This window comes from Podarcis melisellensis (assembly GCF_964234715.1).
Source record: "Podarcis melisellensis genome assembly, chromosome: 17".
Lineage (NCBI taxonomy): Eukaryota > Metazoa > Chordata > Lepidosauria > Squamata > Lacertidae > Podarcis > Podarcis melisellensis.
In genome coordinates this window covers 14,823,485-14,847,666 of record NC_138534.1, presented here as the reverse complement: position 1 = coordinate 14,847,666, position 24,182 = coordinate 14,823,485, and the positions used below count along the sequence as shown (strand labels likewise).

General features: G+C 44.9%; 1 protein-coding gene across 1 annotated transcript; it reads right to left on the bottom strand.

Moving 5' to 3' along the window:
* Positions 1-1,045: 1,045 nt before the first annotated feature.
* PLIN2 (perilipin 2) lies at positions 1,046-23,694 on the bottom strand. Its single transcript, XM_081894483.1, has 9 exons — positions 23,538-23,694; positions 20,476-20,532; positions 20,196-20,391; positions 18,346-18,428; positions 16,668-16,953; positions 15,345-15,529; positions 14,028-14,162; positions 11,720-12,010; positions 1,046-2,917 (listed from the first exon to the last, which is right to left on the bottom strand). The coding sequence occupies exons 2-9, from the start codon at positions 20,503-20,505 to the stop codon at positions 2,783-2,785; spliced, it is 1,341 nt and encodes a 446-aa protein (XP_081750609.1). The 5' UTR covers positions 20,506-20,532; positions 23,538-23,694; the 3' UTR covers positions 1,046-2,782.
* Positions 23,695-24,182: the final 488 nt, after the last annotated feature.

Here is a 24,182-nt window from a genome sequence, read left to right as displayed (position 1 = left end):
AAATAAAAAATCAATTTAGGGGGGAAATCCATCCAATAAACATTAGATGATCACCAGGGCTAGCTGTCTAAATTAGTCCTGTTTGGGCCAGCAAGGAGACCAGGGGAGAATTAGCTGTGGGGTCTGAGAGCGGGTAATCTTCATAAAAGGGGAGGGGGAGGGAAGAGAAGGGAAATAAAAGATCAGACTGAATTCAAATTAAAGGCCAGGTGGAATAGCTCTGTCTTACAGGCCTGACTGAAGGAGATTAAATCCCGAAGGGCCCTGGTCTCATGGGACAGAGCATTCCACCAGGTCGGAGCCATCACTGAAAAGGCCCTGTGGGGAGCGAGGGGGACAAAATGGGAGATCAAGGAGGATCAGTTGGGGGTGGGAGTGAACAACGTCCTTATTTTCATCTGAGGAATGTTGGAGGGTAGGCATTATAGAGCAGTAAGCAGTCAATTATTTTATTATTTGGGAAGGGGCATGTATTTTATTTAGATACTTTTCCAGGCACCCAAAGGTCTTGTGATAGAGCTAGGCTGCATGCTGCTTCTTTTTTAATGACAAAAATATTTCAAGGATAATGGTTATTTAGTTCTTAAAAGAAGCATGTTGCATTATCACTTTGTTTTCTGAGAGGAGTTAATGGCCTTCAAGGTTTGGTTAACTTGTTAATAACGACATTTGAACGGTTTTTGCCAACTCAGTCACACCCTTACAAAAGCAACAATTACTTCTTTGGTGTGTGTTTTTTAAAAAGTATCTTAAGCAGAACTAAAAGTAGTAGATGCAAATTTTATTTTTCATGGAAGTCATCTGACTGTGGGATCAGTGGTGATCTTGTGTGCTTTTTTATATAACTCAACTTAGTCAAAGACGTAAGACAGCGTAAGAAATCATATTCTTATGATCCCATCAAAATGTGATAACCCTGTATCTCAGAAAAGGTTGGTTTTTTCCAGTTGCAGCTACAGCAACTTCAAATAATCATGAAATTCTAAGGTTTGGAGGTATATAAAAAGCAATAAAAAGGAGAAGCAAAACATCAGCAGCCATCAGATTATACAGTTTTAAACTTTATTTCCAAGGCATTTCAGTGACTAGTGCTTAAAACTTCCATGTTATCTCTTATAATGCATAACTGAAGAGTGGGGTGGGAGTTGTCCACTTCATGCTAAAGAGAGCGTCAAATTATCTCTTTAATTCAGATCTGTGGACCTAACCTATAAGAATTAGCACCATAGGAAACCCTCATAATCCCATAATTAAAAAATGGGGGGAAACCCCAAAACTGCCAGCGATATTAAAGGTGTGTCTGAACCAAAACACGGCGTAGCCTCTCAACTGTAGCATTTCGTTAAGTTCGTCTGATCTGCATTTCTAGTTTGTTTTGAGCTTCCTCTGACTCTTCCGATTTGCGTCAAGAAATACCGGATCTGTTTGACGGCAAACCACTGGACACTATACAAACCCTGCTAAAACAATTGTGGATTGCGCAGGAACATCGCTCCAGGGCTAGCTTTCTCCATCTCGTTCGTATTTTCTGCCCCATTTTTCACTACACGTCTTTCCCTTTTTTGAACCCTGTCAGAAGTTTCCAAGTTTGCATCTCTTGAACCTGTGTTTGGCTCTGTTTTACTCGAGAGCAGTGGTGGCCAAACTTGGCCCTCCAGCTGTTTTGGGACTATAATTCCCATCATCCATGACCACTGGTCCTGTTGGCTAGGGGTGATGGGAGTTGTAGTCCAAAAACAGCTGAAGGGCCAAGTTTGGCCACCACTGCTCTAAAGTATTGTCCTGGTTAAACTCCAGACGTTCTGAAGCAGTGATGGCGAAACCTGTGACTCCCAACTCCCATCGGCCTCAACCAGCCCAGCCAATGGAAAGGGATGATGGGAGAAGTGGTCCAAAACATTGGAAAGGAGCACATGTTCCCCTACTGCAAAGCCTAATTCTTACTGTCCCTGGGCTGTATCACTTCTGGCTGCAAGTGGAGAGCTCACATGATTGCTCTTCCACAGAAAAACAAAATTAGGTATCAGGAAGGATGGTCCTAGTTCAACTTTCTCTGTGATGTGCTAAGATTTCTACATGCAAAGATTTGCTTTGTATGGAAGAGCATTTGGTCTTTCTCCCATAGTCTAAAATGGTGCAGCCCAGGCACAGGTTTATCACCTGACTGAGAACATGAGTTGCAATTTACTGGAGCATCATAATCTTAGAAAAGCAAGGAGCACTGAGCTCATCCATTGCATTTGATCTCAAAGGGCACCTGTTTAAACATTTGGTACAGAGTCATGCAAATACATCACAGCGAAACAGAAAGAGACGAGAAATGGTTGCTTTTTTTTCGTCCTGGCAGGTAAAGATGTTGATGGAGAAACACAGAAGTATTGACAGAGGAACTGAAATTGAAATCGGCAAATCTTCTTTCAGACAGGATTCCATGTCAAAGCAGCAGAGATGTGGTTTCAGAAGCTACTGCTGTCCAAACTGTGATACAGACTTAAATTGTTGACCAGTTGAATACATTTATCTGACACGGACGACAAGAGCAGTCCACTCCTCCATGCTAATAGGTTACGCTAATGTGCGTTCCATAATATTTTTTCACAAGGTCAGAGTTTTGATCGATCTAAATGAAGCAAAAGTGATACAAACAATTCCGATACTCCCCAAGAGCTAGGTAACTCCACTCCAAAAAGCAGGAGGGGGAAAAGGGGTTGGGGGGGGAATGGGTATGAACATATATTTCTTCAGTCAAAAGTATTAGTTTTTGGTTTTTTGTGCTCTGTGTTTATTCAGCTCTTTGGCCTGTGGTGATGGGACCATTTGCACGCGAATAATCTTGCTGCCCTTCTTCACCCAAAGCCAAGATATCTGGTATCTCATCCGATTCTGAAGACAAGTCTGTGATAGCAAAATCCAGAACCTGCAGAGGAAGAAACTAAAATAAATTTGAAGGCAACATTTTCAACATTTCCCAAAGCGTTAAGGGCCTAGGACTCAAACTGAGGAGGACAGGCCAGCAAAATTTCCTCCCATTTCAGTACTATATTGACAAAAACATAGTGCATCACATGTGAAATGAAATAATATTGTCTTATCATTTAAAAAGTTCACAAATAATTCATGTGGGGAAATGCCTCTTTCTCTGGTGTAGGTTTCATAGTGAGAAATAAAAGGAGACCCAAAGATTTTAAACCAACCATTTATCCAAATTGTGTTATTTTAATGTACGAAGCAGTGGTAGAAACTCAGTTATGTAAGCTAGGCGCCAAATGGCCCCTTCAACCAGAGTTACAGTCGCCAAAACAGAATGCCTAGTTGCCATTTTGGGGCCAGACGGCTCAAAAGTCCTATTTTTCAATATGACTTTCTGGTTCCTGAAATTCATACTGATTGTGCAGGTAAAATATAATGGATAGAATTGTACAGGATGTGTTGCTGGTGTTTGAAAACATTCAAGATCCGAATATTGCCAATAGAAATCAAGCAAAACACAAGACCACTGTTTATGTACTCAATCACGGCTGCAAGAATACTCATAGCCAGAAGTTGGAAGTGTGAAACAACACCAACAATAATAGATTGGCAAACACTCATGATCGAGTATTTTCAATTAGCAAAGCTGACTGGAAAAGTCAGGGGAGCCCCGAATCAAAAAACATGCAGAGAATGGAAATTATTCAAGGAGTATATAAGATTATACTGTAAAAAATGATATTATCCTAGCAGAATTGAATGATACTTGTGTATAATAAACAAATGGAATAAACATCTTAGAGGAATATATAGAAAAATTCATAAAATAAACTGTGCGATAAAATCAAGACAATATGAAAAGGCCAATGAAAATGATTGGCTTTTCTAACTGATTTTTTTTTTTTTTTTTGCTATTGTCAATTCTGCTTTTTTGTCTTTCTTTCTTTCTTGTACTTTTCTTTTTTATCTCTTTCTTTTTCATTTTCATGTTTAACTCCGTTGTAATGTATGATTGTATATTAAATCAATAAAGGCGTTATTTTTTAGAAAAAGAAAACATTCAAAATCCAAGGATTCCCAGGCAAGCACTTCCAGATGGGGGAGATGTCAGGCACCATCATGGAGCCCAGGCATTTTCACTCAGTCGCAAGTGGCCCATAAGGTAAAGGGTAAAGGGACTCCTGACCATTAGGTCCAGTCGTGGCCGACTCTGGGGTTGCGGCGCTCATCTCGCTTTATTGGCCAAGGGAGCTGACGTACAGCTTCCGGGCCATGTGGCCAGCATGACAAAGCTGCTTCTGGCGAACCAGAGCAGCGCACAGTAACGGCGTTTACCTTCCCGCCGGAGCGGTACTTATTTATCTACTTGCACTTTGACGTGCTTTCGAACAGCTAGGTTGGCAAGAGCAGGGACCGAGCAACGGGAGCTCACCCCATTGTGGGGATTTGAACCGCCGACCTTCTGATCGGCAAGTCCTAGGTTCTGTAGTTTAGCCCACAGCACCACCCAAATGCACCTGCCAAATTTTGAATGCTGATAGGAAGCTGTCTTATATCATGTCAGACCACTGACCCACCCAGGTCTGAACTGACTACACTGACTGATGGTGGGTCTCCAGAGGTGCTATTCAGCTATATTTTATTCACGCTCACTGAAATTAATGAACACCTGCTTTGCCCCACCCTCCAACCCTGGAAACCTTCACAAGAGAGCTGCTCCATAAGAACTGTGAGGGGAGAGACACTTTCTGTTCCTCATCAGGCAATAGTGTTTCCACCTGCCTTCCCCAACCTAGCCTTTCCGGGACTATGACTTTGAGAACAGCAGCAGCAGCAGCTGGAAAGAGAGGAGTTCAGGGATATTTTAAAAAAATACTTTTATAAGTCGTGCTTGTTAGTTTCTCAATTTGATCCTTTTACATTATTTTGTATGTTTTGTTGTGTTTTATGCACTGTGATTTGCTGTTACTTTTATTGATTATAGATTGGTAATTCTTTATTGTGGTTGAACTGTTTAATTATTATTTGCTGATGCTTAATTTTACTGTTTACTATTGATGCCTTCTTCTTGGGAGAAAAGCGATGACAAACGTAGACAGCATCTTAAAAAGCAGAGTCACCTTACCGACAAAGGTCCGTATAGTTCAAGCTATGGTTTTCCCAGTAGTGATGTATGGAAGTGAGAGCTGGACCATAAAGAAGGCTGATCGCCGGAGAATCAATGCTTTTGAATTCTGGTGCTGGAGGAGACTCTTGAGAGTCCCATGGACTGCAAGAAGATCAAACCTATCCATTCTTAAGGAAATCAGCCCTGAGTGCTCACTTGAAGGACAGATCCTGAAGCTGAGGCTCCAATACTTTGGCCACCTCATGAGAAGAGAAGACTCCCTGGAAAAGACCCTGGTGTTGGGAAAGACGGAGGGCACAAGGAGAAGGGGACGACAGAGGACAAGATGGTTGGACAGTGTTCTGGAAGCTACCAGCATGAGTTTGACTAAACTGCAGGAGGCAGTGGAAGACAGGAGTGCCTGGCGTGCTCTGGTCCATGGGGTCACAAAGAGTCAGACACGACTAAACGACTCAGCAACAACAATTAGATTCTGATAGATTGTTGTATGCTGCTTTGTTTGATATAAGTTGTTTATTTTAAAGTTATTGTGACTTTTAAATTGGATCAGATTGTTCCTATTAATGTTTGATGTTTTATTATGTTTTTATGTACTGGAAGCCACCTAGAGTGGCTTGGGCAACCCAGCCAGATGCGCGATTTATAAATGAAATATTATTTTTCTCTGAGTCAGCCCCATTAATTTTAACAGGTCTACACTGTGTAAAACTCACTTGAATACCACTCTGGGATTTCAGACAGGAAGTCTTTCCCAGCCAGCATTTGAGGGTTTTTACCTGGGATATTCTACATGCAAATCATGCACTCTAGTTATGGCTAGCATTTAAGGCCTCGGCCCTCTTCTTCCTGTTGGGTGGGTTTGTCTGGGAATTGCACTCAAGGCCTTTGTCACTGAAAGCACGAGTCCTATTCCTAGACCAACAATCTGGAGAGAAATCTTTCCTTCCACCCACAGCTTACATCCCTGCTGTAGGTCTTCTCCTAAGCTGGTCTCTGATACCAGAAGTGAGATCCGGTATGTACTAAACTGTAGTGTACGTGTGAATCAGTTTCCCTCAGCGCATGCCCGCTTTACTTTAACCGACTGTCATAGTTTATACCAGGTTCTCCTCCAAATCTCTTGTTTCTAAAGCAACAGCGTGACTACATGGCTTGATTTCATCTCCGAAACAGTTAGGGAAAGGGAAAGGACCCCTGGATGGTTAAGTCCAGTCAAAGGCGACTCTGGGGTTGCGGCGCTCATCTCACTTTCAGGCTGAGGGAGCCAGCGTTTGTCCACAGACAGCTTTCTGGGTCATGTGACCAGCAAGACTAAACCGCTTCTGGCACAATGGGACACCGTGACGGAAACCATAGCACACAGAAAGACCGTTTACCTTCCCGCTGCAGTGGTACCTATTTATTTACTTGCACTGGTGTGCTTTCGAACTGCTAGGTGGGCAGGAGCTGGGAAGAGCAACAGGAGCTCACCCCGTCACAAGGATTTGAACCGCCAGCCTTCCGATCAGTAAGCCCAAGAGGCTCAGTGGTTTACACCCGCAGGATAGTTGGGGTAAACTGACTCATGCAAACCAGAAATAATTCGATTCAGAATGAATTGGTTTCAAAATAATTAAAGTTAATGGGCTCATTCCGGCCTAAAGCGGCAATGCCTCTGTGTTCCCTTGGGAGTAAGCCCCACTGTAAATTAGTGGAACTTCAGAGTAAGCATAGGCAGGATCAGCTGCCTATTATTTTAAGACTGTGGACACAAAAGTACTATGCTGACTATGTCTGCTGCTAGGCTGGTCTCCCTGCTACCATTTGCTTTGAAACTCTCAGAATAAGGCAGCAGGGAGTTTTCTGTCCTAGCCTATTCTGTACCTATTTCAGCAGCAGACTGGATTCAAGGTCAAGTTGCCTACTCTTCCGTAACCTGTTTTGAGCACCTTACGTAGATACGACTACAATCCTACACACACTTTCCAGGGCATAAGCACCACTGAACACAGCAAAACCTCCAAGTAGGAACATGAGGCTTCATCTTACACCAAAGGAGAAAAATCTAGTTCCATTTTGTCTACACAGGCGGGCAATTGCCCTACCTAGAGCTGCAGAGTGTTCAAAACTCAGGATATATACGCTAGGTTGCAGTCTCCAAAACGGAATGTCTAGTTGCTATTTGGGGGCAAGATGGGGTTAAAGTCTTGTTTTTCAAAAGATGGGCTGACTGTGACTGATTCTCAGTTAAGCATCTGGCTAGTTCAAAGGACTACCTTGAGCCAAGTTAAGAGTTTTGAGAACTTAAAAGAAGAAAAGTCACTTGACTCAGGGACAGTCCACATATATACTGGCCTATTCCAACCTCTTTTTCTTAATGGTGACACGGGCCACTCATAATGTAGGGCTATTCTTCACAACTGTGAGCAGGGCATTGGGTTGGGGGAAGCGAAGACAATCTTCAACAATTCACTATAACGTCATTCTCGGCTCCTGCTCAGGCTGCACAGATGATGCACTTTGGTTCCTGAAATTCATCCTGATTTTGCAGATAAAATATAAGGGGTGGAATTCTACAGGATGTGCTGCTAGTGTGTGAAAACAGTTCAGGCATGCACCTCCAGATGGTGATGATGTAAGGTGCCATTCTGGCACCTTCATTTGGTTACAAGCGGCCAATAGCCACAGGTGCAAAATGTGCCTGGCAAATTTCAAACACTGGAGCTGCATGGCATTGAGTTTGTGACGTTCTGCTTGCAAAGAAGATCCTGTACAATTGAGCTATTGTTGTGAATAGGATTGTACTTATGTTTGTCTTGAATGCTTGTGGAACATATACATATGTACAAAGGAACAGCAAGTACAGTGGTACCTCGGGTTACATATGCTTCAGGTTACAGACTCTGCTAACCCAGAAATAGTACCTCAGGTTAAGAACTTTGCTTCGGGATGAGAACAGAAATTGTGCAGCGGCGGCGCAGCGGCAGCGGGAGGCCCCATTAGCTAAAGTGGTGCTTCAGGTTAAGAGCAGTTTCGGGTTAAGAACAGACCTCCAGAACGAATTAAGTACTTAACCCGAGGTACCACCATACCCTGGTTCTGTTGCTATGTAACATGCTATTCACCTGTGCAGAAAACTATTAATTATCTTCATGTCATTCTTTAAAGCAGGGGTAGAAAATGTGGAACCGTCCCAGGTTTTTGTGGGACTCATCAGCCCCAGTCAAATTGCATGTGAGCTTACTTTCCTTTGAATAAAACAAGCCCGAAGGAGGCCCCCAACCCATTCACAGTTCCTTGTATGATCAATGGAAACAGTTGGTCCTGGCAATTATTAACCACTCTCAACTGCAGCCTGATAATTACCACCTGGGGATGCAGGTGGCGCTGTGGGTTAAACCACAGAGCCTAGGACTTGCCGATCAGAAGGTCGGCGGTTCGAATCCCCGCCACGGGGTGAGCTCCCATTGCTCGGTCCCTGCTCCTGCCAACCTAGCAGTTTGAAAGCACGTCAAAGTGCAAGTAGATAAATAGGTACCGCTCCGGCAGGAAGGTAAACGGCATTTCTGTGCGCTGCTCTGGTTCGCCAGAAGTGGCTTAGTCATGCTGGCCAAATGACCCGGAAGCTGTACACTGGCTCCCTCGGCCAATAAAGCAAGATGAGTGCTGCAACCCCAGAGTCGTCCGCAACTGGACTTAACGGTCGGGGTCCTTTACCTTTACCTAATTGCCACCTGCCTGGATTTTAACTTGTCTGAATTAATTTTAAGATGTATTGTAATTAACTGATGTCTGTTTTTATGCTTATTGTGTTTTTTTTATGATGTTAGCCGCCCTGAGTCCAACCTCGGCCGGGGAGAGCGGGATACATATAAAAAATTATTATTATTAGAAGCACATGCAATTGGTTTTAATGCAGATGAACAATGCTTATGCAACACCAGAATTGTATAGAGGGAAAATTTCACAACCTGAAGGGAAGGAGAATATCCATGGGTGTGAGAGATCCCACAGCCTATCCATGATCTTTAAACCACAGATTAATTGCACGGCTCAAACCAGTCCATACATGAATTATTGCTTGTCCTTAGTAAGCCAAGGTGCTTATTATTATTATTCAAATTTGTTTACCACCCTTTACCCTCAGGTCTCAGGGCAGCTCAAGACAAAAAATCACAATATAAAAAACACAAAATACATAATAAAAATAAAAGCAGTAACAACCCAATTATTCTTGCCCCCCGCACAACACATTTTGTCAATCAGCCAAAGGTCTGGTTAAAGAGGAAAGTTTTTGCCTGGCCCCGGAAGGTATATAATGAAGGCACCAGGCAATTCTCCCTGGGGAGAGCATTCCACAGATGGGGAGCCACTGCAGAGAAGGCCCCGTTCTCCTGTTGCCACCCTCCGAACCTCTCGAGGAGAAGGCACACAAAGGAGGGCCTCAGAAGATGATCTCAGGGTCCGGGTAGGTTCATATGGAGAGAGGCAGTCCTTGAGGTAGTCCTGAGCCTTTTAAGGCTTTATAGGTCAAAACCAGCACTTTGAATTGGGCTTGGAAACCAATTGGCAGCCAGGGCAGTTGGACCAGGATAAACAATTGGGGAGAAATTCAACACTCTGCTGTGTCGACTGCACCATCTGCACAAGCATTTCAGTTTGCCAGATGAAACAATCTCTCCTCTGCTTCCCTTGCATGCTATTCTGGGGGGGCAGAGGGGTTAGAGATGAGGGGAAGCCCCATTGCACAAGCAGAAGTCCTTGAGCAGGGCTTCGGCTAATAGGACTAGTTAGGTGAATCCCACCCACCAGTGCAACAAAATGTTCACACTCTTCTGCCGATGCAACTAGACAACACCAACCAAAATGTGTTCAAAGAAACCAGCACAACAAAGCATGCATTACAGATCGCATGGTGGTTGGGATGGTTCAATTTTAAAGCCAATTTTTTAAAGGGCACTTTTAGACTAGGGGAATTATTAGCCATGAATTGTGATTTGAGTGGGCCTGCAATGTCTACCCCAGCAATGTTGGCAGAACGCTTAAGTCCTCATCGGTGCTGATTCTACACAGGTGGAAGTCTCAGGGCATCCTGTGCGCTAAATGTTTTCCCTGCATGGACAAAACTATTAACATATTGACCTGTGTGTACTTTGTCATGTAACTGTTAGCGCAGCAGGATACCTGGACAGCAGAGCAAACTTATTTTTGTTTGAGTTTAAGCATCAAATGCAAGAACAAGCGGAGCAGGAGGAACCAGAAATATCTCCAGGTCATTCGCTGATGTTCTCAACAGTTTGTTGTGGTTCAGCTTCCTAGGACCTGTTGTAAAATCTGAAGGGCCATCAAGACTGTGGAATGTCTGTGCTACGAGAGACAGGTGGTTTGGCCTCCTTTGGCATAGTATACATCATAACAGCCTACCGATTCAAGCCACAACCCACCAATTCAAGAGCCCCGACCCAGAAAAGCAAGCTACAAGCAAAAGCTGGGATGGTAGAAGCTTAAGAAACTGCAAGTATCCAGAGAGCTGGATGAGGAGTCATAGGTAGAAAATAAATACAGCAGCAACACCTGGACCATCTGTTTACATGTAATGCTTGGTGCTGATTCAGCAATTTGCATTCAACCCGTTTTAAACAGACCCACAGCTCAACGGTAATTGAGTCACAACGTTTGTTTCGCATCCTCAATACTCTTTACACAATCCAAGAGACACCAGACTCCGGCTGCTGAAGCATTTATTACTAAGCATACATGTGAAATTACAAGGCAAGGCACTACAAAAAGACAGGCTAAAAACACCCATGTACAAACAGCATGAATCTCATTTAGCGCACAGTGCTCAATAGCAGCTTAAGTGGAGTTACTGAGTAGTACAACGTCTCATATTTTAAAATGAAGGACGAACGTGAGGTGTTGCAACAGACAAGTTACTCTGGCAAGTCTAGTCCAACTCCACGCAAGGAGTGGAAAAAGTTTATCGAGGCTTGTTTTTTGGGTTTTTTTAGGTCCTAGAACAAGTTGCTTTAAGGCAAATGGAAGGAATGATAAGTATACAAGGGTACAGTGTGCAGTTTTCAAACGAAAGCTGAATAAGAAAGTGTAATTATGCTGCCAGAAGCTTTACAGATTTTCAATAAAGGGGTTTGCTTTTGCTTTTTTTTTTTTTTGCCCCTGCGTATATTAACAGAATAGCAGTAAGCTCCTTTTAAAGGCCACTTTAACTGAGAGGCAAGATGGAACTTTGTAATATATAGGTAGCTAAACAAGGGGTTTTATCCAATGCAATCTGCTGAGGCTCAGAAGTCTTTTAAGGCACTTTGCATCTTTCACAACTTCGAACCCAAACACTGGGAACTCAACTCGGGAGCGCAGAAAACCTATTTTGCTTTTTTTGTCAGAGAAAGTGCGGCAGGAATTAAATTTCTCTCCCCTGCCCCCCAGCAGGTTACACTGCAGCTACCACAGCTCAGCCACCTTGTTAGTCAAGCTACACGCGTGTGTGTGTACGTTTTGTCACACCGCCATTTATTCTGTGTTGCGTTCAGGCTGTTTGTCCTCCTGGCTGGTCTTTTTCTCCCCGTCACCTCTGTGCCCAGCATTCTCAGAGCCAGCCAATTGCGGGTAAAAGGGACCTACCAGCCAGTTGAGGGGCGTGTTGTTCACCAGGTAATCCATCACGTCGTCCAGCGATTCCTTCATTTTCTTCAGCTGCCCTTTGCTGGTGGTGATGAGGTTGTCGGACACTTCCTGGAAGGAAGACGCCGAGCGGAAGTTCCGGTAGACCTCGCCCGCCATCTCCCCCACGTGGTGAACCTGGCCTTGGATATTCTGGGGCAAACCCTGTATACTTGACACCAGGGTGACGCAGGTGGTTTGAAGCTGCTGGGTCAGGTTCCGTGCAATCGTTAGTGTGCGTGATTCAATGTACTGGAAACAAAAGCAAAACACAGGGACATTGGAAACGGGCTCCATGTTGTTCTGTTAGCTTAAAAAATAACCCCAATATTCTACAGCCACCACCATAGCTGTCAACTTTTCCCTTTTCTTGTGAGGAATCCTATTCGGAATAAGGGAATTTCCCTTTAAAAATGGGAAAAGTTGACAGCTATGCCCTACACAACAATAACTTGAACTTCCAATGCGGGGGTACAGTCACACCTTGGATCCCGAACGCCACAAACCCAGAAGTGAGTGTTTCGGTTTACAACGTTCTTTGGAATCCGAACGTCCGATGTGCCATCAGAACCCGCGATTCGGTTTCTGAACATTTTGTAAATCGAACGGGCTTCTGGAACAGATTCCGTTCAACTTTCAAGGTATGACTGAAGTATGGAACGAAGCTGGGACCTGTGCTCAAAATTCACCAGGCACATTTGGCACCTGGCTATCGGCCACCCACGACCAAGTGAAGATGCCCGGGTGCCAAGATGGCGCCTGATGTCTCCACCATTTGGAGGTGCATACCTGGGGAACCATGGATCTTGGCTGTTTTCACAATGCATCCTGTATAATTCCATTACATGTTCACTCCCCAATCAGAATGAATTTCAGGAATTGAAAAATAAGGCTTTTGAACCGCCTGGCCCCCAAAATGGCCACTAGGCATTCTGTTTTGGTGACTAGCCCTGATTTAAGGAGCCATTTGGTGCATAAGCTTATATATCTGAGTTTTTAACACTGGCTGAGACACTGCCATAAGACCCAAATGAATGCTCATACGCACTGACCAATGTTTCTCCACACCCAAGGGATCCTAACTTTGGCTGGGACTTGCAACCTAATCAAACCCCTTGACATGGAAAGCGAAAAGCATTTCTCTTTCCTGGCCTCCCACCAATAACAGATCTGTCAAGTGGTCCTTCAGTTATATCCTATTTGCCAGATAGCTTTACCCCCATGCTTGCTACAAAGATTTTGTAGGTGTGGGAAAGTGTGTGCTGAGAGAAGCCACCTTACTCATTCACATCTTTTCCCTTTCCTTTACAAGCTTCCTGTATTTCCGCTGTGGCTAATACCCAGTAGTAGCAAGAGCTAAGTTTAAGCCTTCGCTTGAGTCCTGGACAGCAGCCTTATCACTGCTGTAATTATTTGGGTCAAAAGGTTAATACTCTTAACCTTGATAAAGAACTTTCAGCATGGCCAGCTGTAGACTGCTGCAGCAACTGGGCAAGGAAATTGTTTTGGTTGCAACCTTGCCCTTTATATCTGCAAAAATATATATGATACTAATACAGTGGGAGGACAAAAAAAATAGCCTTTCGATCAATGGATAGATGGCATTGCAACTCATGAATGGATCGCCTTCATACAAACATTATGTATGGACAAATTAAATGATATTTGGAGTGCATTTATCGGAACCATACCAACCCCTGAATCCGTGTATATTTGAGGGAAACTGTAAGATCAGTAATTTGCACGTGTGTTATATAGTTCTGTGATCTTAATTATATTTTGCTGTCATAGTGTTGTTTTCCTCTACCTTTTAAAATGGTTTATGTATTTTCTTTCCTTTTTTTTTTACTTTAACTCGTAATATTCTTCATAAAATTGAATACAATTAAAAAAACACAAGTAAATAGTTAAAAGAAAAACAACCAAACAGCAAGCCCTCTTCCTGCAAACATATTTAAAAGGCTGCAGAATACCGTATTTTTTGCTCTATAAGACTCACTCACTTTTTCCCTCCTAAAAAGTAAGGGGAAATGTGTGTGCATCTTATGGAGTGAATGCAGGCTGCACAGCTATCCCAGAAGCCAAAACAGCAAGAGGGTTCGCTGTGCAGCGATCCCTCTTGCTGTTCTGGCTTCTGAGATTCAGAATATTTTTTTTCTTGTTTTCCTCCTCCAAAAACTAGGTGCATCTTGTGGTCTGGTGCATCTTATAGAGCGAAACATACAGTATTAACCTGACGCATCTGCCCAATGCTCACTCAGCAACCTACCTCAGCACTGCGGGAGTCATCTTCCTCATTTTGGCCTGTGTTTTTCCTCCATTCCACCCAGGAATTATACAGCTTTTGTTGGGCATCTTGGAGTTTCTGGTTGGCACTATTCATATTCTTTCTGGCATATTCAATCTGGAATACAAAAGACTTGCACGTTCAACTTTTTGGAAGTACTCTTCAACGGTGCAATCCTGCACATGTCTGCTCAGGAGTAGCCACTGATTTCTGCGAATCTTTCTCCCAGGAAACTCAGATCGTTCTTGGGAGTGCTTTCACAGCTAAAGCAATCTTTGTTCTGCCAACAGTTATCAAACAAGATTCAGGTAGGTAGCCGTGTTGGTCTGACGGCAGTCGAATAAATAGATTAAAAAACTGTCCAGTAGCAAACTTAGTTGGTCTCTAAGGTGCTACTGGACATTTTTTTATTATTATTATTCATTCAGGTATCAAACATGTTTGTACAAGGTCGGCTCTGATATCTCCTTTAAAAACTCCACTGGGGATTGTTAAACCCTCCAAGAAACCCTCTGAAAAAGAATTAGGAAGTTGGAATTTCACAGCGCTCTATGGATCTCGTATTAATGAAAAATATCTACTTGGGCCCCAAAATGTAACTATGTATTCTTGTCCAACAGAGCCTCTGTTTTCACCAATACCTCTCCTTTGCTGCAGTTGCTGGCACACTACATATCATTTTGAAGAATTCTTTATTTGTTTAAATAAAGCCTAACATTTCCCCCTTCAGATTACCCTGCCCTAAGGCTCCAATACTTTCGCCACCTTATGGGCAGAGAATACTCCCTGGAAAAGACCCTGATGTTGGGAAAGATGGAGGGCACAAGGAGAAGGGGACGACAGAGGACGAGATGGTTGGACAGTGTTCTCAAAGCTACCAACATAAGTTTGACGAAACTGCGGGAGGCAGTGGAAGACAGGAGTGCCTGGCGTGCTCTGGTCCATGGGGTCACGAAGAGTCGGACACAATTAAACGACTAAACAACAAGAAGAGCCCATCAAATGCCACTACAGTGTTTTTTAGACCTATTGTTTCAACAATTTGATGTTAAGAAAATATTCTTATTGTGTCCATGGATGTATGAAGGCTGCCTAGTAAAACGCTGAGCTGTGTATTACCTTAATGCTAGCCTTGCAAACTTTAAAACTCAAGGCCAACTCACAAGTAAAGAACACAGGATTAAAATATTATTAAAAAGGTAGAGTGGACTGCCATCCACCAATACATGCACTGTGAGTCCCAAAGGTTGACTGAAACCCTTTGCAAAAATCTGAAGTTAGAGCCCAGAACTCACTTACCAGATTGACAGTGGAGTTGAGTTGAGAGATTGTCTCTTGGCTTCTGAGCTTAGCATCTCGAACCTTGATTAAGGCCTGCTGGTAGGCACGGGATCGGACCTTTGAAGACAAAGACCCTAGTCTAACGTAGTAACTTGGCTTCTGAACTCCAACTTCAAATCCTTCCATTTTCGTAGCTTCTTTCTCTGCAGAATCAAAAGAGCAAACCATTCCAACTGTAACCGCGGCAAGTTAATGCCATCAAGCTTGCAATTAGGAAAGTTAGCAACCGCTTCCTCTCTTTCTCCCTCGCTTCTGTTGCCTATAGCCAAGAGAGACAAATTCTCCCAAGGCAACTTTGCAAGGTGTTTTTGGTCTGATGGTGAAACATTCAAGGTAAGAGAGCTGGCGACTTTACCAGGGAAGAGCTTTGAATGTGAAGCCTTCCGTCAAACCTAGAGAGTCGCCGCGATTGAGTGTGTTGGGCTGACTGATCTTAAGCCATGTTACAAAGTTTGCAGTCGTAAACCAACCGCATGGTCAAATGATCATCAAGTGGCCCAGTTCTACCCACAAACTATGTTTTCCTTGTTCTTGAAAAATACCGTATTTTTTGCTCTATAAGACTCACTCACTTTTTCCCTACTAAAAAGTAAGGGGAAATGTGTCTTATGGAGCGAATGCAGGCTGTGCAGCTATCCCAGAAGCCAGAACACTGAGAGGGATTGCTGCTTTCCTCCTCCAAAAACTAGGTGCGTCTTATGGTCTGGTGCGTCTTGTAGAGCGAAAAATACAGTAATACACGATAGCATCACATTTCATTGGCTTCATAACCAATGAACTTTGGCAAGTGTATTTCCCCCTCGTTTCTATTTACGAAAAATAGCACAATCTTCATAACAAGGTATGTAACCTGGCGGACTGGACCTTCTAAGACAGGGGTCAGCAAACTTTTTCAGCAGGGTCTACTGTCCCTCAGACCTTGTGGGGGGCCAGACTATATGGGGGGGGGGGGAGAGAACTGAACGAATTCCTATGCCCCACAAATAACCCAGAGATGCATTTTAAATAAAAGGACACATTCTACTCATGTAAAAACACACTGATTCCCGGACTGTCTGTGGGCCGGATTTAGAAGACGATAGGGCCGGATCCGACCCCCGGGCCTTAGTTTGCCTACCCATGTTCTAGGACAGCCTTTCTCAACCTATGGGTCTCCAGATGTTGGACTACAACTCCCATCACCCCTAGCTAGCAAGGCCAGAGCTCAAGGATGATGGGAGTTGTAGTCCAACAACATTTGGGGACCCACAGGTTGAGAACCACTGTTCTAGGAGAACTTACCTAGTTCTTCTTCCGTCAGTGGGAGATACTGGTCTACAAGGGTCTCTGATCTGCTGAGGGCAGTGTCCACCCCACTGGTCACCAGACGCAGCACCCGGCTTCCCAGAACGGTGTTGATGCTGCCACTGACCACTGACCGGGTCAACTCCACACTGTCCTGGACGGCTCCTTTTGTCTTGTCAACAACTCCGTTAATGGTTTGTGCAACAGTATCCTTGGCACCAGTCACGGTAGTTGCGACGACATCCCTCGCACCGACAACCACATCCATTGCGTTAGCGACAACCTAGAAAAAGTGGTTGCAGATTCTTCACTGCTAGCTGAATGCAAGACGCAAGGAGTGACACAACTCATTCAGTATAAAGCACATGGGCCCAGTTTGCCCATCACATTCAGCCAGAGTTTAAAAATACAGTTTTATTATGAACGAGCAGCGTGCTGGGACACACTCACAAGTTCCTCATGAGTTCCCATAGCCCCCCACCAAGCATAAAACAAGACAGAATCTTGCCCATTACATAACCTGATGGTTTCCCAAAAAAACAAGTAAGCCAATAAAAAAGCTTGCTTCCTGTTTGCTGGTGTTTTTTTTGGGGGGGGCGGGGGGTTGAACAAACATAAACCTGAGTTTTGACAATGCAACCAGCTTAGATTCTGGATCACTTTGTGTACGCCATGCAGACTTTGGAGGAATGTGTCCCCAATGCCTAGAGTCTTCAAAGGAGCTGTAACACTGGGCTTTTACTTGACAAAATAGAATTACACATGGGGGAGGACCTCCTTCGTGCGCCTACTCCTCGAGAGGTCTGGAGGGTGGCAACACGAGAGCGGGGCCTTCTCTGTAGTGGCTCCCTGTCTGTGAAACGCTCTCTCCCAGGGAAGTTTGCCTGGTGCCCTCATGACACACCTTTAAGTGCCAGGCGAAAATGTTCCTTTTTAACCAGGCTTTTGGTTGATTTGATTGACACCTGATGCCCTTTTAAAATGTTTGGTGTGTTTTTTTTGCACAGGGGTGGTGATTACTATTTTTGTTTTGATGATATATTTTGTGGTTTTATATTTTAGTTTTGTTCTGTGAACCGCCCTGATACCTCCAGGTATAGGGCGGTATATAAATTCAATAAATAAGTAATAATATTGGTAGTCCCAGGGTTGTAGCGAGGAGAGGGCCGGGGGGCAGCATAGCCCCAGGCACATGATTTGGAGGGGCAAGCAGAGCAGTGCCCCGGGCACCAGCAAAGGACGCAACACCACTGGCCAGTCCTACTCTGTAGACCCACTAAAATTAATGGCAATGACTAACTTAAGTCCCTTCACATCAGTGATTCTACTCTGAGCAGGAGTAGCACTGGATACCACCCTAAGTGTCCAGTGCGAGACCTTTTCCTTCAAAGACGTGAATGAGAAAGCCCTGCAGATCTCAACAGTTGAACTGTTGAACTCAACAGATACCTAAAGCAGGGGACTTTTGCATTCGTAGATTAAACACTGGGCAGGTATCCCAAGTAAGTCATACCATCCTGCGTACCTTGGGGCTACTTCATTTGCTTCCTGCGCTGAAGTCCCCCCCCCCATTGCCCCCAGCTATAGTTGGCACCTTTTTCCCAGTTCATGTGTAACTCTGCTTCGAACCAAGGAGAGAGAAAAAGCCACATTAAAATCCTTCTAAATAGTTTACCTTATCAGTTGGTTGATAAAGTATTGGCAGCCTCTCCTCGACTTTGTCAAGTCCTATGCAAGCGTAGCTGTTGGCAACTGCAACTGGAAACATTAAAGGACCGTTAGGCCAGCTTTTGCAATTTTAAGAAGTTAATCAGAAGCTGTTTATTTCTTTGAACTGCTGGGAAACAGGAAGCATTCTGGTGTATCACGTTAAGGATGAAGTTCATCATGAATGACTCATTAGCAAGTTCAGAGCTCCTTCAGAAAGCGATAAAAGAGGGTCTCCTGGCCCTCTGCCACTTTGCAAGAATAGGTTTCCGCGAACAAGCTGACACACTCAAGCACGGGAGTGCAAAACGCAAAGTGCCAAGTTTCTAAACTGTGAGACATTGAGAAAGTAGGCGAAAGGGGAAGCTGAGACAGAATTTAGAAGTGGGTGAAGGGTGAGAAACTGGAGCCAGGAGGAATTTTTTGACTCATTGTGCATCTTACAAGTCACAATCTTATTTGACTTCGCACCCAATTCGTCCAGAAAGCTTCTTTATAGCCACAGCGGCCCATAAACGTTATGCAAAGGTATTAGTAGCCTCGCAATGAGCTGTTATTTAAGGCAGGCCTTTGCAGTTCTTTGCAGGGAGTGTGCTTCCACTAAGCCAAACAAAATACTCTCCCCGTGGTGAAAACATTTTAGGCATTCTACAAAAGCAACGGGGCTTTTGAGCAGAGCATTTTGCAAGCTGACAACTGAATATGTCACTGGGCTGAAATTTCCATCATCCTTGACCGTTGGAGAAATTAAGCAGCACCCTAGTAGTTGAATAACCATCCTGAGATCAGTGTTAGAAGCTGAGATATGAAAGCTAGGAGCTACATGGCACCTTAAACTTAGGATATGGGCACAAGAATGTCTAGGTGTGCTTTTTTATAACAAGAATACAAAGCTGAAAATGAATGAACTACAGCTAAAATATTATGTTCATTTTTCATATGGTCTAGTCCTTCCCCTGCCAACCCCCTAATGTTCTTAAAAGGGTCTCTTCTCCAGTCTTCAGAGAGTAGCTAGAAGTGGCGAGGCAGAAAGAGGTCCTCCTTTCCTTCCGCTCTGCAGTTTTAATCTGATAATATAGGCACAGTACAGTGGTACCTCTAGTTCTGAACTTAATTTGTTCCACAGGTCCGTTCTTAACCTGAAACTGTTTTTAACTAGAGGCGTGCTTTCACTAATGGGGCCTCTTACTGCCACTGATACGCCGGCACACGATTTCCGTTCTCATCCTGGGGCAAAGTTCTCAACTCGAGGTAACCCTTCCAGGTTAGCTGAGTTTGTAACCTGAAGCATTTGTAACCTGAGGCGTTTCTAACTCGAGGTACCATTGCACTGCACCCAGAGCTCAGAAATGGCTCATGAAATTCCCTGTTGCAAAATGCACCAAGGAAAATGGGAGTTTCGAACACTGCGTGAGATTATTATACTCGGTGGCCGTGTTCAAAATTCGCCTGATGCCAGGCTCATTTGGCACCTGGCTATTGGTCCCTTGCAACCACCTGAAGGTGCCTGGGAGCCAGGATGGAGCCCTGACAGCTCCACCGTTTGGAGGTGCATGCCTGAGGATCACTGGATCCTGCCTGTTCCCAACGCACTCCACTAGAGGGATCACAGATGACTTTGGACCTTACCATGCTGTCTACACATCTGAATGTCCAGCCTACGAAACGACAGCCATTTCCAAACGAATGCCAACTTGCATGCCCAGACTGCCATTTCTGCTTGGGAACCTGTTTATTGTTGCTAATAAACCTGGTCTTTTTTATTCCCCCTGGAAGAATTTTGCAAGCTGAAAAGTGTTTCCAAGAGCTGCGGCTTACTTTGTGGCTCCAGCTTTTGGATGATAGGCAGAGCGCCAGTCATGGCTACTGCAGTAATGGTCTTTACGCCCTTTTCCGCCATCTCACATACAGACTTCAGGTAGGGATGGTTGTCCTTCGTGGTGACGTAAGCTGAAGAGACCATGTCGTAGGTGGAGCTCACCAGGGGAAGGTTGGCAACCCTGGCAACCACATTCTGTATATGCAGAAGACAGGACAGTTAGCCCACATTTCTTCTGGAATAAATCGTCAGGAACATTTTTGGTGCGTGCAAACATACCTGCTGTGAATCAGTCCTCTCTTCCGCCATGTTTGGGCCTTGAATGCTTTATAGAGTCTGGGGGAGGGGATAGAAAGCACAAGTTAAATGCAAGGCTTGAACCAAAACCTAACCTTTTGACAAGTTGCAGCTGCTAAGATATGCTCAGCTAGTTCTGTTATTAAAACACTTTCCATTTATGCAATATGGAAGGTTGAAACTTCAAATCTGAAAGCATTTTCTTTCCGGACAAATATGACTAGCCAATAAAATTTGTGGGCAATATCCAGTGAGTCATACTCATGAGCAGACCTGCTAAAATCAATAGGCTTAAGTAACTTGATATACTAAGTATCAATTTCAATGGGCGTATTTAAAGCACGACTATTTTGGATATCTTCCGTTATTTCTAAATTATAATTCACTAGTTTATTCAGTCTTGCTTGATTAACTTGAACTGAGCAGAGACATGTTCTGGGTTGCTTTGACAAAGCCAATTTGTATATAACCTTGGGAACACTTGGCTTTTCTTGTGTCCGAAAAATTGCCTCACTTTCCAAGCCAAAACGTAGTAGCAACAAGTTAGGTTAGGGAAATAAAAGTTTAAATTGGGATTTGAAAAGTGGAAGCTGAGCATTGTATTCTAGTATTCTTTACTAAGTTACTAAACAAACAACAGTGCCTTCAGAGTAGACATTAAACCAGAGCTTTCCAGACTGTGTGTGCCATGACATGTTAGTGCTTCCGCTGCAATGTGTTGGTGTGTGAAAAGGGGTTCATTTAACCTCTGGTTTGCTAGTAAAACTGAATTACTGTGTCGCAAAATGATGCCTGTCTAAAAAGTTTGGAAGAGTTTGGAAAGCTCTGCATCAAACTCTGGTTACAAGAATGAGTGAAGAAAAGCCAAGCTGAATCCACAGTTACCAAATGTGGATCCACTGTCAAAGTAGCGTTAGATGGAACAAGGGAGACTGTTTGTTCCCTCTGTAGCAATAAAGTTCTTAACGCATTGCAATTGCCCCTTCTTCCGCTGCTGGTTGTGAGACTCTCCCTCTGCAAACAGAACTGCCATCTGTATTATGAAACCACATCATTAGTCTATTAAGGACAGAGTTGCTCTGGAATATTCCTCTCGCTCAGCCATCCTTGAGTTCGTGCCCTCCAGATATTTTGACCGTGACTCTTATCATCCCATGATTATGAGCTATGGCTGGTGCAGGCTGTGGTCAAAGCCAAACAGGATTCAGAAATCTGTTCTTGGCTGAGGACACATCGTACATTTAAAGCCCATTCCCCCCCTCCCAGAAAGGAATCCTTTGAACTATAAGGGTGCCGGAAACACAGGCATAAACTACAGTTCTAGGAGGGGGGGTTGAAACATTTTGTATGCACTATTAAAGAGTTTCTGTAACACAGAAATGACAGGATGTGTTTCCATTTCAGTTCTCGTGAAACTTTATCCTGCTGCAGAAATGATTATAAAGCAACTTAAAAACAAAAAAACCTTAATGCCTCCCTTAAGTTGATCAAGATCAGGCAGGATTCCTTTTCATACGAAAGGTAACAAAAGGGAAAGAGCACACCATGCTAGGGGGATTCAAGCTTCTCATTTTAAGTCTCAGTGCAATACTTGAAGGACCACCAAGCACTCAAAACCCAGTTTTTTTTAAAGATATAGGACAGTACAGGTGATGCATTGGTTAAACAGTTATTACAGAGACGATGAGTTCCAAAAAAACCCAGGGAGCTTTTCCAAATTAAAAAATGCTCACTCACCCACAACAGTGTTTTTGTATTCCAACTACGATATTTCACCCAGTGTAAATAAAAGCAACCCAACTAAACCTCTCCGACAGAGAACCCTGTGAAACAGCCGCAAATTTTGCCTATCGGCCCCTTCAAGTATGGGATAATTTAGAGGCTTTGAGTTACAGATAGGTAGCCGTGTTGGTCTGCCATAGTCAAAACAAAAAAAATTCCTTCCAGTAGCACCTTAAAGACCAACTAAGTTAGTTCTTAAAGATACCTGAAGAAGATACCTGAAGAAGTGTGCATGCACACGAAAGCTCATACCAAGAACTAACTTAGTTGGTCTTTAAGGTGCTACTGGAAGGAATTTTTTTTTGTTAGAGGCTTTGAGGCAGCTTTGAACGCAGCTTTTAGCAGAGAGGGAGAGAAAACAAACAGGCTTGGTCTCCTCCAAACAATGGGACCAAACCTATTTAAGCAGCAGATTCTATCTCTGTTCTGTTTGCTTTACGTTGCATTGTATTTATCCCACAGCTCTGTTCCCAATTGTTCTTTGCCCCCACCTACATTGCCAAGATGATGACCTATCCGACAGAAAAGTTTCCCACCCAATTATGGCTCCAGTTCAGTGACAGCACAGCATCCGCCAGCAAGAAATGAAAGTACATTTATAGACCTCCCCAAGCATCGGGAAAGGAGGCGTTTGGGGAGCGCCTGCATTTCCTTGCTGCCGTCCCGGAGAGCCTCTCCACTCACTCCTGCATCCTCAAGAGAGATTTTTCCTCACGGGGAAAAGGGGGTTAAGAAGATGCCCTGCAGTCCCGCCCCCCTCGGGCAAAGAGGCTGCACCTGCACTTACCTGGTAGTAAGCCCCAACCAACTCGTGTGTGTGTGTGTGTGTGTGTGTGTGTGTGTCTTACCTCGGAGTAAGCATACACAGGGTCTGCCCTGCCTGCCTGCGGCCCCTGCGCATCATTCCCGGGGTTTTCAAGAAGACAGACGGAAGATGGAGAGAAAGGAAGACGCCAAGGAAGAAAGCGCAAAGGCACACCTACCCACCCGCTCGCCGAGGTGGCTCAGAGTGGGACTCTTTGCTCTTAGGGTCGTGGGTTCGAGACCCGCGTCGGGCGAGAGAGCCCGGGGTTGGACCGGATGACCCCTCGAGGTCCCTTTGCAAAGCGAGGGTGCGCGCAGAGCCGCTTGCTCCTTTGCGCCCTGGGCTCCCGCAGCCTCTCCAGGCGCGTCCGCGTCCCCCATCATCAACATCATCCTCGCCCCCAATTGCAAAGACGCGCAGGTTAGGCTCCTCTCGGCCAAGGGCAAAGGCGACTCACCTGTCAGAGGAGAGCGAGCGGCTGCCTCGTGTGCGTCAAGCGCGCCCAGCTGGTCCTCTCGCCCCGTCGGCTCCGCAGCCGCGCCCCAGCCTCGCCGGCAATTTATCCGGGCGGAGAGAGAGGGGGGGCCCCGTCGGGCAGCCTCCTCCTCCTCCTCCTCCTCCTCCTCCTCTCGCGAGACGCCAGGCAGCTGCAAATCCGGGCAGCTTCCTCCAAGCGCGCACACGATGCGCGCACGGCTCCGAGGAGAGGAGGGGCGCGGAGGAGGAAACAGGCGGATCCTGCCTCTCGGCGCCGCGCCCTTTTGGCTCCTCCTTGCGCAGCGGAAAGAAGCCGAGGGGAGAGAGGAGGACGAGGGTTGCCATGTGTCCTCTTTTCCCAGGACGCAGCCTCCAGTGGCGTAGCGTGGGGGGTGCAGGGGGGGGGGCCAGCCGCACCGGGCGCAACATCTGGGGGTTAGGGTTAGGGGGCGCAAATCCACGGGTTAGGGGGCGCAAATTACTTGCCTTGCCCCTGGTGCTGACAACCCACGCTACGCCACTGGCAGCCTCTTTTTTCCGAGGGGTGAAATGGAAGACAAAGCGCATCTGTTTGCTTTGAATGACCGACGCAGCGTCCTCTTTTTGGGGAGGCTCTTTAAAAAAG

Bases quoted from the DNA above. Each gene is read 5' to 3' on its own strand.
- PLIN2 (XM_081894483.1), bottom strand. From the start codon at position 20,505: ATGGCGGAAGAGAGGACTGATTCACAGCAG. The intron at 20,392-20,475 runs GTATGTTTGCAC...CTGCATATACAG, and splicing joins AGAGGACTGATTCACAGCAG to AATGTGGTTGCCAGGGTTGC. The intron at 2,918-11,719 runs GTAGGTCCCTTT...CTTCCTCTGCAG, and splicing joins ACACGCCCCTCAACTGGCTG to GTTCTGGATTTTGCTATCAC.